The sequence below is a fragment of the Brachyhypopomus gauderio genome, chromosome 3 (assembly GCF_052324685.1).
Source record: "Brachyhypopomus gauderio isolate BG-103 chromosome 3, BGAUD_0.2, whole genome shotgun sequence".
Lineage (NCBI taxonomy): Eukaryota > Metazoa > Chordata > Actinopteri > Gymnotiformes > Hypopomidae > Brachyhypopomus > Brachyhypopomus gauderio.
In genome coordinates, this window is record NC_135213.1 from 38,363,712 (window position 1) to 38,378,020 (window position 14,309).

At 44.2% G+C, this 14,309-nt stretch overlaps 1 protein-coding gene across 1 annotated transcript in view; it reads left to right on the top strand.

Moving 5' to 3' along the window:
- The first annotated feature begins 4,209 nt into the window (after positions 1-4,209).
- cfap77 (cilia and flagella associated protein 77) overlaps positions 4,210-14,309 on the top strand; it is a 32,793-nt gene continuing 22,693 nt past the window's right edge. Inside the window, 5 exon segments of the mRNA XM_076998193.1 lie at positions 4,210-4,377; positions 4,522-4,602; positions 12,965-13,064; positions 14,214-14,244; positions 14,246-14,309. The exon segment at positions 14,246-14,309 is cut by the window's right edge and continues 137 nt beyond it. Of these exon segments, the coding sequence (XP_076854308.1) occupies positions 4,540-4,602; positions 12,965-13,064; positions 14,214-14,244; positions 14,246-14,309 (258 nt within the window). The 5' untranslated portion in view covers positions 4,210-4,377; positions 4,522-4,539.

The following is a 14,309-nucleotide window of genomic DNA, read 5'->3' on the forward strand; positions in this document are numbered from 1 at the left end:
CATTAGGCTGCTGATCCAGAAATAACAGCAAAGGCAAGTTGAACTTGAGTGACAGACTTTCAAGTACAGGGTCCCAGGTCCAATTTAGCAACCCAGCCAGAACCTCTTGATGGCACAAAAAGACCTCCAACACAGTCCATCCACTGAAATCAAATCTTGAAATCTTCATCATCAACATCCTCAAAAATGTGAGGTCTTCCAGGTTCTGGTTATACCTCTTCAACTCCATCCGTGACATGTCGAGACTTCTTCATACACATAATCTATGTGTGTAGAAACACTGGAGACAGACATTTGGGTGGTAATAATAACTGTCTTACTGAACTAAGGGCTAAGGATTAAACAGGCATGTATGTTGGGTGGATCCTGGTATTGCCCGCCCACACTGAACTCAGTCTTTTCATGCTGAGGTGTCTCTGAATATCAGTTAGCCATGGATGGGTGTTAGCCATAGGTGGGTGTTAGCCATAGGCGAGTGTTAGCCATGGATGGGTGTTAGCCATAGGCAGGTGTTAGCCATAGGCGGGTGTTAGCCATAGGTGGGTGTTAGCCATAGGCGAGTGTTAGCCATGGATGGATGTTAGCCATAGGCAGGTGTTGGCCATAGGCGGGTGTTAGCCAGTGGCGTGCACACATAGACACCACGTGGTGCTAAAGCACCACCAACTCTGCCCTTTATCAACGAAAGTGCCCTTTTGAAACTTCGGTTTTTTGTTTTTTTTTATCATTTTACTGAGGTCGGTTTAAAATTATCTTTTGAAAACCTGAGCGATTAAAAACAATGTCCTAAAATGCGCCACCACCTCGCACACACCCGACCTCTCTCTTCCTTTAACACCAGATGCGCTGCAGCTGAGTTCAAGGAAGCGTCTTCAGCACAGCACGCACGGTCAGATAGACTTCTTCACATACACATCAAGTAAAATCAGCCCAACCTGAAATCATTTTCTTGTGCAGTAAACTACTAAGCATTTTTAGACGACTGGTCACCTGATAAACTAGTCGCTCTAGCCCAAATCAATGATAGATAACGTGAGAACGACCACATACAAATAATTAAGGTAGAGTTTGCAAATCTATGTGTTAAGCTGAACGTACTGTTGTATAGGTTTTGTTAGGCAACATAAATTAACACATTCATTTGTGAAAGAAGAAACGGGAAGTTCCCCATTACCTGTGAAAAATGCCCATCTGCATTCATGTAATGACAACACTCAGTAGCCTATAACTCCTTCTCCTACTTCTTGGTCTTTTTACTGTCTTAATTGTAGGCCTATATTGATTTAAATTGCAAAATATATGCAACAAGGCCTGCAGACAGTGGAAGGTAAACAGAAGTTAACTGAAGGACATGACTGTATATAGTTAATATTAGATATGAATTATATCAGTTGGCTGCGTGACTTTTTTCCATTGAAAACTCACGTTTAGAGAATGTTACAAATAAAAGTCAAATTTCATTCAACATGTGCTTGTAGTTTTTTTTTAATTTGCGCTAAATAAAGTGCCCCCCCCCCCCCCCCCCCCCCCCCCCCGAAGCACTTGCCCCCCTAAATGTCTGTGCAAGCCACTGGTGTTAGCCATAGGTGGGTGTTAGCCATAGGCGGGTGTTAGCCATAGGTGGGTGTTAGCCATAGGCGGGTGTTAGCCAGGGATGGGTGTTAGCCATAGGTGGGTGTTAGCCATAGGCGGGTGTTAGCCATGGATGGGTGTTTTCCAAGAGTGTGGAATGTCATGGCACTGCCATCTAAGAACAGTCTTAGAGAGTTAAATAGAAACATTGGCTATTAAATAATGAGGGACGGGCCTCTAATTTTCTTCCCATGATATATAGAAAACAGCCACCTTAGGAAATCATAACACAGATGATCTATTCATACAGATAAGGTTGGATTATGTATTCTGTGTTTAACAATGTGAATATGGGGGAAAATAAAAGTCGTATGATAATAATTAAAATGTATTTACAACTTTACCATTTTCATCTACATTTATGACTTCCAAGAGTCTTCACCTGACTGGTTACATCCAATCAGGAATGCCCTTTAAGCATGCGTACTACTGTCCCTACTGTCTCTGATTGCCCTTCTGTTCTTGGCCTTCTGCTGAGGTTCAAGATGGCTGATTACATGATCCCACATGGCTCTCAAAAGTCTCCCCATGTCCTTCTCGAACCGTGTGTCTCCTTTTTTTTCTCTGGATGATAAAGAACATGTTAAAGGTTATGTCAATTAGTAGGTATGCATCACCACTGCAATATGTTGGGGTGTCAATACAGCTCTGCATCAAATGCTTCTGGATGGTGGCAGTGTGTCCGGTCAGCTGGGGAAACCTTTGATTATTCCCATATAAATTGCATTACCATGGTTTTTGTGACACAGTATTTGCAAGCAGTTTGAATGCGGAAGATAATCATAGTTTTACACATTATTCAATTTAGGAGTGCGATGTGGTTGTAAATATAAATATTATAATATATTACAACATAATATTATTATATGTTATAATATAATGTTATTATAATTTAAGACCTTGTGGCCAAAACACTTGTTCACTGTAATAAACATGATTTGTGTTGTTTTTTTATTTTAATTTTTATTTATTGAATTTTTTTTTTGAGGGGTGGGGGGCATCTTTGTAAATAAATTCCTGGTTTGTTCCAACTCCATGCACCTTTTTTCTTTAGTTTATTCAGTTTAATTTCTGTTTAATCTTACTTGGAAAGTTGTACTTTGCATGTAAAGATAGTGTAAAGTTAATGCTTCTGTGCAGTTCAGAAAGTTGAAAAGGCTTGGAAAAATCAACATATTATAATAAATACAGAACAAATGTACATATGACAATATAAAGTGAAAGCAAAAAAAAATTTGAATATATTTTGCCTATCCAATCAAAGAATACTTGCCAATCCAATCTGCTCTCTCATTAAAACATGTTTATCTCTTAGTTTAATTTACAAATTATTCTATAAAAAAACTTAATGGTACTTTTGGTTCCAGTAAGAGCCATGAAGTATTTAATATTCTTCCTTAATTAATTATTTTGGACTGAAGTAAAAACTCCATAATGACTTGATCAGGACCACTGAGAGGTTTTGCTTTCTACCTTGCAAGCTATTCCAGATACTGACTGTGCATATTTCGATTTCAAAATCAAAGATAATATTAAATGGAAATGCTTGGGGTTTAACCCTTTTCCAAGGTACTGTACTCTATCAGACTACAGTGAGGAATGGCCTGGGCCTGCTTTTTGAGTTCCTTAAACAACAACACGTTATATCTCATTGTCTCATTGTCTCAATGACTTCTACAGCTTTTTCAGCAGGTCCCCGGAGAGAGAGACACTGTTCTCGTTAGCATCTATGCCAACATTTTCTCTCCTCTCTCAAACCTCCTGGTTCTCGTGGACAGTGTTCTTTTAAAAGCACCTGGTTATTTTGATTATATTTTACTAACATCTTCTGTGGCTTCTTCATTTTTTGTTTTTCACCTTTTGGACATTCATTCTGTTCTTGCAGGATATTCATTATTTCTATTTACTATAAGCAATAAACTCTAAATTCATTTCTTAATAGTTTTTGGATGTTTGTTTGTTTGTTTGTTTGTTTTGGTGAAACATTAATGTAGACTATCTGTACAGTAAAGTACTTAACTGGGAAATACCGTGTACTGCTAATACCAATCTAAGTCATTCAGTGTTGCTGCAGCCTATAACAATGTTTTCACTACCTACAGATGTATTTCCACATCTTGATATGAGCACATCTGAAACCTTTTACAACTCTCAAAATGTCTAAAAGGGAATGTGAATTTGTTAGCTTTAGTACGTAAAGTACCTTTACTAATAATTAATAATAATAATTTGATAATTAATCATTTAAATAATAATAATTTTAGAGAAATGCACCCAGAGTGACTAAACATAGCTAAAGTCCATCTTCTCATATACTGGCAGGCAGCTGGGCTAGCCAGTCAAGATTTATATTTTATCTTACTAGCTACAGGTCCATTTAACACTAACAGAAGCTAGCTAGTTAGTTGAGTGGGTTTTTAACAGTTGACTTTGTAAAACCTGGATAAATAAATATTCTCAGGTGGTTGGTGGAGTATAAAAACAAGCAGACTGCAGCTTTAATCTCACTTGATTAGCGCTCCGCCACCCACTGGCGTCTTATCTCCATGGCAACGGAAAACCGAGAACAGTGTAAGTCGAGCAGCGCGCCGAAGCTTCTTAATTCGTTTTATTTTAACACATTTAATTTCGTTTCCCTGCGAAAACAGAAGTCAAACATACTTAGCTGCTAAAGTACTTCGTTTGTTTGTATAAATTTGTAGCTTATCGATCTGCAAGACCTCCAGTTTGTTTTAAAGGGCGGAGGTAAGATTTGGTTTCGCTCCTTTGCTCCTGCTAACTATAACTAGCTAACCCTAACCTTAATTCTAATCCTAATCCTAATCCTAACGTTAGCTAGGTTAGCCAGCTAAATATGTTACTGTAATGTCCTGTTATGTTATGTTGCAGAGTGTGGTCATCCCGGAGATGGAAACGACTCATGTGGGAGTTTTCAGAGACTCAATGCGGAATAATCCTCTGTTAATAAGGGTAAGGACTTGTGGATAGGCTTTGAGCAAAGTTACAAACAAGCACCGATTTTGTTTGCTAGTTTGTTTTTAGATAAATACAATCAGCACCTAAAACTTGATTTAGAAGGTTGCTTGGCTTCTTCACCAGCATATTCAAGACAAACACCAGATGGCAGAGATGTCCCCTAAGCATGAGAACTAGTTCAAACAGTAATAGCTCACAAGCAGTCTTCTATTTTCAAGCCCTTTTGAAGGATTGGGTAAGCCAAATGAGTTATTTTTCAACCAAAACAGTGTATTCTTAAGCATTTACAATGGTCCCCTATAGGAACACTGTCTCTACAGCACTGGCTACTCTCTCCCACCCTGCCATGCACTACACTACCATGCTGAAGTCTGGATCTGTTGCTCCATCTCACCCTTCAACTAATTCTGCATCATTTCAACTTAATCAACTCTTCCAGTGGAGCAGAAGGAAAGATGAAATGACCCAGCTCAATCCTCTTCTCTACCCTTTGTTTTCCACATTACTTAAACATAATGTCCTCGCACAGACCGGCATTCACCACCCCCTTTCTCTCTTTTCACACTCATCCAATCATTCTGTCCATCCCTGGTGGGATAAGCAGCTCAAGTTAGTCCTGCGCTTGCTCGCGCCCCCCCCCCCCCCCCGTCTCTCGCCGTCCTCCAGGGTTATTTGATATGCCCCTTTTGACTGATGCAGAAAATAGGATTACTGTATTTAAATGACTATGATAATGAACTGCGTGTATGCTGCTATAGTCCCCCAAGATCAAGGATTTTGCGTTCATTTCCATTGTGAGTCGTTTTAGCTACAGCTACTTGGCCGTGCTCCGCAACAATAGTCCTGTCATCTGCGAGGATTTAGGCTTTTGTCCTCATGCCTCATGTTACTCTGTTTCTCCTCTCTCATGGCTTTGCTTTTTAGCTGCAATGCAGAACATTCAACCTCAGCCCTCCAGTAATCAACAAAAGACTCTGCGTGTTTGTTCGGGAGGGAAACTCATGGGGCTCTCGCTGTGGGACGGGCCTGCTGCTGATAAAACACTCGACGCTCGCAAACAAAGTGAATCGTGTGCTTTACGTAGCTGCCGTGTGTCCCTTAGTATAGCACCAAGGAGCACTCCATCATCAATGGAGTTTTGTCTCCTTAAGGCAGTTTTGATGTATGGCTGTCCTGTTGGGGAGGGATATATATCATAGTAATCTACACCACTACTAATGGGCCTCAGATCATGCAAGAGATGAATTGGACTAATCTGTATGTAGTAAACTATAGAATAAATATAGGGGATCTGTCTAGACTACAGCACTGGTTCTTGTGTCCAAACAAATGTGTTTTACAGCACACACTCAAAATGGCCTTGTGCCTTTTTGGACTGAAAAAGGAATAGAAAGTGTTGATTGAAGAACGCAACGGAGAATTTCATTCTTGTCTCTGTTCCTTTCCTTCATTAATTCCCTTTTGATGAGGCATGGCCAATAAATCCTATTTTCATGCCTGTGTTCCCTGATGGCCAGTAAATGAGAGATCAGGGAGGCAGATTTTGGGGCTTCTGTTGTTCTCACTGCCCTCAGTGGGTCCGCGTCGGCACCAGGCCGGCTGGGTACCATTCACAACCACCTAGTCATGCTCATTAGCATTAGCTTAAGCACACTCCATGCTGTAGTCTGTGTTAGACACAGACGAATCTCATATTCTTCCCTTCTGTGTGCAAACTCTATACAGTATGCAGGCTACTGTACACTGACATGTCCACAGCACAAACGAGGGTAAAAAAAAACAAACAAAAAAAAGTAAAAAATAGGCCAGAAAGCCGGTTTATGTCACTTCCAGTTAGCACCAAAACTTTTGCTGGACATAACCAGACATGGACATAACCAGACATGGTCTGGTAAAGCAAACAGAGCGATACATTTGATATAGAATGTAGGAACGGAGTTAGATCGATAGACTCAGTACCTCACAGGCCTTTCCACCATGGTAACAAGTCGTTTCATCTTCCACACAGACGCTGTAGCAAAGCAGAGGTTCATTATTAATGGGAACCAGCTGGGCCCACTGTAGGTACACGCACAGTGACACAGATACACAAGCACCAGGCATGCATAACCATAAACTGCACCCATAATAAATAATCTCATGTAAATGAGCTGTGTGAAGTGACCATTGGCCGGGTGTAGTCCATCATACCAGAAGCAGTACAAAAGCGTGTGTCACATTGCTTGCGAGACATAATGAGTGTGTTCCTGATTAATCAATGTAATGAGGAACTAATGAATGGCAAACACATATATCATTGTGATTCACCAAGTTTCTCTCGTGTGTGATGTTCGTGTAATTATACATTTAGGTCCTATATGCTCTGACTCTACTTATATCTATATTTAGAGAGATCATCAAACACACGTGCAATGTTCAAAAGTTAGTTTTTCCTTTACAGAGTAAGTGTTAAAGACAGATGATGTATGTCCATCTGTACAGTGAGAGGTGGTGAAGACGTACCCAGACCCAGACCCAGACTCAGATCCAGACCCAGACCCAGACCCAGACTCAGACCCAATCCCAGACCCAGACCCAGACCCAGACCCAGATTCACGCCAGGTCACTCCTCTTGGTTTAAAAATACATAATCAGTTATGCTCAGAGCTCCAGCTTGTAAACAGAGTATGCGCATCTTAATGCGCAGTGTGTGTGTGTGTGTGTGTGTGTGTGTGTGTGTGTGTGTGTGTGTGTGTGTGTGTGTGTGTGTGTGTGTGTGTGTGTGTGTTTGACAAGAGCTAGGGTTAGTGGGCATGCGTGAAAGGATTTGAAGATCTCTGAGTTAGTAATCTAAAGTTGAAAGATTATGCCCGATGATATTGTAAAGGTGTGATGTTCAAGAAGGGTTACAATTCTTTGTTTCTCACTTTATAATCTTCCTTATGAATAAATATATAAGACAACAGTGAATTAACGCATTGCTTGGTAATACCTACAGGGTATTACAAATGGTTTTAGGGCAATAACTATTCAAATAAATGTAAGACTGAATAATTTGTGTAAGTATAGCGTGTATAGTGTAAGTATCAATGAGTCTTTAATGTTACTTTTTACTTTGTGCTTTTAAAAGACTCAGGACAAAAAAAAAGACACTTTTTATGCATTATAGGCTATATCCTTGAATCCATTACACGACATTTGCATGAGATCTGATATCTTCTATTTATTTATTAATTAAGAATTTATTTATTTATTAAGAATAAATAAACACCCGCACACACGCTATATACACATACACACAATGTTCCGGTTTAAGTGGTAAGAGCAGGCGATTAGTCTTAAGCCCTCAGGCCTGCTGTGCTCTGGCCAGTCACCAGATGGCGCTGAGCTGAATTTGAGGAGCCAGCGAGTGGAATGAGCGCAGACAGATCGGCACGCATTACTCGCCATTATCTTCTAATCATCACCATCGACTCCTCTTCTTCATGTGGGTCTCGGGGAAGAGACGCCTGGTGTCTGACAGTCAGGGAGCCGTGCGGTGAGACGAATAAGCTTGGCACGCCAAGGCAGGATGGATTAAACCAAACTTCCCCGTTCTGTAGAGACTAGGCCAATTTAGGGCAGCTAGACCAGATGAAGCTGAGTTATTTTCTGAAAGCCACATAATCTAGCTGTTTGGCTCACTGAGACTTCTTTTGGGCACTTAGAATTTAAGGATGATTCTGTCACACTCTTTCACACAGACACACACTGGCCTAAACTTTATGTTTTCCTTACATTATATTATTACCCATAACTTGTTCAATAGTCTGAGGGTTAGCTCTTGTAGGAGCAGGCAGCAGTAACTGCAGGAACAGGTGTCAAAATGTATGTGGTCACCTGGACCTCTGGCTGCTTAGAGGTGTACACGCATCAGAAAGCCAGCTGAAATAGCTCAGAGCCACAATTGTCATCTGCAAGATCCCGCTTGTAAGGATGGGTCTGTGTGTGTGTGTGTGTGTGTGTGTGTGTGTGTGTGTGGTGGGGGTGATAGTCGACTGGGGAGGCTGGCTGTAATGGTCAGTGCTGCTAAGCTCGGCTCAGCCAAATCCTAAGTGCACACACGAGTGTGAGCAGGACAAAAGAGTGTTGAAATTAAAACAGGGCAGGGTGAATAGCAGGAGGACACTCGGGAGGGCCGTCTTCACTCAGGGATCATCATGTCTCCCTGTTCTCCGTCTTTTTAAGACTGTGTGAATAATATGCTCCCGCTGACCCCGCCGTGGACTCTTGTGGGGAGACCGGTTCTCCTGCAGACTCCCCTCTTTATTAGCAGGTCTGTGGCTGGTTAATCAAAACACAATAAAGAAACAGATCACTAGTAAATGAGAATATAAAAGGAGCTTTTGCTTAACATAATCCCCCTACTGATTTGCCTTTTTTGTTGTCCACTCCTCTTTCAGGCCTTTATTGAGCCTGAAAGCCACAATAATGTTTAGAAGGGTCTGGTTAGCCGTTTTGCGCCAGCAGTTAACACGTTTCTTCAGGCGTCTCTAAGTGATCCCATGAAAACAATCTGCAGATTGAAATTTCTTAGGGGATTAAAGCCATGGCTGAGAAGCTGAGTGGCCCAGACCCAGAAGATTGGCCTATTAAGGCGGTACTTTAAAGTGAAGGATTTGATGTGTTCTAGCAGAGATGTTAACCAGAGGTTCTGGATGGGTCAGACTGAGTGTCAGTCAGGAAAGGTCAGTGGAGATCCCCTGGACGGTGACTATCAGGGATCTGTTCTTATGAGAAAGTTTTTATACGGTTCACGGTTGGGGTTTTCTTAAAATCGGTTCATGGAGGCCTTTGCATGGAGGATCAGTTGTGGGGGGTCCAATGACAAGAGAATATCGAATCCATTTTTCCACATAGCTGGTTAAACTGAAAACTGTCTGTGGGGAATGGAATAATGGAAGACTCACTGCCTTAAACCAGTTTGGAGATGAGAGCAGGCATGCACATCTTCATGGCTGATTGAAGAGCCCCTTCTTTCTGACAGACGATCGTGTCACGGAGTCGTCTTCCCCAAAATCACACGCGACAGCGCGAATTGAACTGCGCCACTGTGTGACTGACAAGCTAGCGTGCTGTCTTCATGTTCCATCTCCTGATAAAGAGACAGCGGATCAAAGGTAGCTTCTACCGCGCCGCGCAGGTACAGCGCCACGCAGGTAGCGCGCCGATCGCTCGCCGCCTCTGCGCTTGTCACCCTCGCTGCCGATTGATTCTCAATTTCCACCCACCTCTCTGTCGAAACGCACGCTCGGAAAAAAAAGCCCAGAGACGGTGCGCTTTGAACGTCGGCGGAACGGCGGGCGGAGTGTTAGCGCGTTTTGCTCAGGCCGCCGGCCCCGGGAGATCCTCGCTGAGCCGGTGATGACAGGCGAGCCGTGAGCCTTCCTGCATGCTGCTGCTCTCTCCAGCTCTTCGCCTGCCAATCATCTCCTGGCTCTGACTCCCGGGACACGGGCGTGCGCACTACCAGCCGACTGGACTCCAGCCTGTCAGCGATGCAGACTGAGGCCTCCACGTCCCTGCCCGAGGAGCGCTCCACCAAGATCAGCCGCTTTATTGAGGAGTTCAAATGAAATTATTTTTATCATTTGATGACAAGTTACAACAGTCTCTCGGGACATGTTTCATGGTAACCGGCGTGTCTTAGATTTTGCATAATTAAGAGTTTACTAAATATACTCACAATGATTCTTTTACAGTTCTGTGGTGGTGCTGGGGCAGAGGAGTCTGGGAAAAGCACAATCACTGCAGCTGAGAAGGCTTAGAGATACAGTGAAGGCTTAGAGATACAGTGAAGGCTTGGACATACAGTGAAGGCTTAGAGATACAGAGAAGGCTTAGAGACACAGTGAAGACTTGGAGATACAGTGAAGGCTTAGAGACACAGTGAAGGCTTAGAGATACAGTGAAGGCTTAGAGATACAGTGAAGGCTTGGAGATACAGTGAAGGCTTAGAGACACAGTGAAGGCTTAGAGATACACTGAAGGCTTGGGGATACAGTGAAGGCTTAGAGATACAGTGAAGGCTTGGAGATACAGTGAAAGCTTAGAGATACACTGAAGGCTTGGAGATACAGTGAAAGCTTAGGGATACACCGAAGACTTGGAGATACACTGAAGGCTTAGAGATACACTGAAGGCTTAGAGATACAGTGAAGGCTTAGAGATACAGTGAAGGCTTGGAGATACAGTGAAGGCTTAGGGATACACTGAAGACTTGGAGATACAGTGAAGGCTTAGAGATACACTGAAGGCTTGGGGATACAGTGAAGGCTTAGAGATACAGTGAAGGCTTGGAGATACAGTGAAAGCTTAGAGATACACTGAAGGCTTGGAGATACAGTGAAAGCTTAGGCATACACCGAAGACTTGGAGATACACTGAAGGCTTAGAGATACACTGAAGGCTTAGAGATACAGTGAAGGCTTAGAGATACAGTGAAGGCTTGGAGATACAGTGAAGGCTTAGGGATACACTGAAGACTTGGAGATACAGTGAAGGCTTAGAGATACAGTGAAGGCTTAGGGATACACTGAAGGCTTAGAGATACAGTGAAGGCTTGAAGATACAGTGAAGGCTTGGACATACAGTGAAGGCTTAGAGATACAGAGAAGGCTTAGAGACACAGTGAAGGCTTGGAGATACAGTGAAGGCTTAGAGACACAGTGAAGGCTTAGAGATACAATGAAGGCTTGGAGATACAGTGAAGGCTTAGAGACACAGTGAAGGCTTGGAGATACAGTGAAGGCTTAGAGATACAGTGAAGGCTTAGAGATACAGAGAAGGCTTAGAGACACAGTGAAGGCTTGGAGATACAGTGAAGGCTTAGAGACACAGTGAAGGCTTAGAGATACAGTGAAGGCTTAGAGATACAGTGAAGGCTTGGAGATACAGTGAAGGCTTAGAGACACAGTGAAGGCTTAGAGATACTCTGAAGGCTTGGGGATACAGTGAAGGCTTAGAGATACAGTGAAGGCTTGGAGATACAGTGAAAGCTTAGAGATACACTGAAGGCTTGGAGATACAGTGAAAGCTTAGGGATACACCGAAGACTTGGAGATACACTGAAGGCTTAGAGATACACTGAAGGCTTAGAGATACAGTGAAGGCTTAGAGATACAGTGAAGGCTTGGAGATACAGTGAAGGCTTAGGGATACACTGAAGACTTGGAGATACAGTGAAGGCTTAGAGATACACTGAAGGCTTGGGGATACAGTGAAGGCTTAGAGATACAGTGAAGGCTTGGAGATACAGTGAAAGCTTAGAGATACACTGAAGGCTTGGAGATACAGTGAAAGCTTAGGGATACACAGAAGACTTGGAGATACACTGAAGGCTTAGAGATACACTGAAGGCTTAGAGATACAGTGAAGGCTTAGAGATACAGTGAAGGCTTGGAGATACAGTGAAGGCTTAGGGATACACTGAAGACTTGGAGATACAGTGAAGGCTTAGAGATACAGTGAAGGCTTAGGGATACACTGAAGGCTTGGAGATACAGTGAAGGCTTAGAGATACAGTGAAGGCTTAGAGATACAGTGAAGGCTTAGGGATACACTGAAGGCTTGGAGATACAGTGAAGGCTTAGAGATACAGTGAAGGCTTGGAGATACAGTGATGGCTTAGGGATACACTGAAGACTTGGAGATACAGTGAAGGCTTAGAGATACAGTGAAAGCTTAGAGATACAGTGAAGGCTTGGAGATACAGTGAAGGCTTAGAGACACAGTGAAGGCTTAGAGATACACTGAAGGCTTGGGGATACAGTGAAGGCTTAGAGATACAGTGAAGGCTTGGAGATACAGTGAAAGCTTAGAGATACACTGAAGGCTTGGAGATTCAGTGAAAGCTTAGAGATACACAGAAAACTTGGAGATACACTGAAGGCTTAGAGATACACTGAAGGCTTAGAGATACAGTGAAGGCTTAGAGATACAGTGTAGGCTTGGAGATACAGAGAAGGCTTAGGGATACACTTAAGACTTGGAGATACACTGAAGGCTTAGAGATACACTGAAGACTTGGAGATACAGTGAAGGCTTAGAGATACAGTGAAAGCTTAGAGATACAGTGACACTATCTCTTGTGTCTTAAATACTTGAAATGTATGTTAAAATGCAGATTCAAGTGACTTCATGGAAACAAGCTAAGGAAGAGCTACTGTTTGACAGCTTTCAGATGTTCAGAGCAACTAGAGATTCTTGGCCTTCTAAAGAATATTTACTCAAGGAGTAGAAGTGAAAGTGAAGTGAAAAAAAAGGAATTGGTAAAACATCGATATATATCTTCCTTTAAAGATCTGAGATGTTTGTTTTGGTTTTTCATGATCTCTAGCCTGCCCTTGGGAAGACCAGATCCAGAGGACTGTCCTGCCCAGGACGTGACTTTGTTTATGGAACACTGACCACCATCCAAGATGGAGGCGTAGCAGAGGGTACGTGACATGGAGCTGTTATGACTTTCCCTTCTTGGCCTGCGGGTCTTCGGTGCCAACACCAAACAAGCGGCCCGGGGCGCTGGTGGAGGGCTGGGGAGGGCTGGTGGAGGGCTGGTGGAGGGCTGGGGAGGGCTGGGGAGGGCTGGTGGAGGGCTGGGGAGGGCTGGGGAGGGCTGGGGAGGGCTGGTGGAGGGCTGGTGGAGAGCTGGGGAGGGCTGGTGGAGGGCTGGGGAGGGCTGGTGGAGGGCTGGGGAGGGCTGTGGAGGGCTGGTGGAGGGCTGGGGAGGGCTGGTGGAGGGCTGGTGGAGGGCTGGTGGAGGGCTGGGGAGGGCTGGTGGAGGGCTGGTGGAGGGCTGGTGGAGGGCTGGGGAGGGCTGGTGGAGGGCTGGTGGAGGGCTGGGGAGGGCTGGTGGAGGGCTGGGGAGGGCTGGGGAGGGCTGGGGAGGGCTGGTGGAGGGCTGGTGGAGAGCTGTGGAGGGCTGGTGGAGAGCTGGGGAGGGCTGGGGAGGGCTGGTGGAGGGCTGGTGGAGGGCTGGTGGAGGGCTGGTGGAGGGCTGGGGAGGGCTGGTGGAGAGCTGGGGAGGGCTGGTGGAGGGCTGGTGGAGGGCTGGGGAGGGCTGGTGGAGAGCTGGGGAGGGCTGATGGAGGGCTGCTCACACCAACACATGCGCTAACCAAACTCCCCTTCCTGCAGCTCAGCCACCGCGCCCCGTAACTCTGCACCGCATTGGCGGACAGGCCAACCTCGAGGCATGTGCCCTCCACAGCCTGGCCATCCTCACTCTCATAACCAGGGCGTTTACACTCCCCTCAGTCCTTCTCAAACACACTATAAATGTCACACTGCTGCTGGAATACCGACAAGTCAAAAACAATCAATAACTCAATTGGTGTTCTGAGGATGGAAATGCATGATAAACATCGACAAATGCAGAACTGGATGTAGTATGTGTCTGAACTTTTGGCTGTATTGTAAATATTTAAAAATCTAATTTAGAATTCAGTGGTGCCAGAGTAGGCCATGTTTTGTATTTTGTCAGTGATTCAGTACTGAAGGGTTTGAGTGGAGTTGTTTGACTGAAACGTGTCTGTTTTCTGCTATGCTGGTATCTGGTCTGCGAGTGTGTTTGTATCTCTTTTCTTCAGCCATCTCCACCTGGCACAGCCCCTCCCTCTCCAGAGGCCCCGCCCACCCACAGGCAGGCCGTGCGCGACTTTGTAGCTCTTAACCGAGAGGGTGTG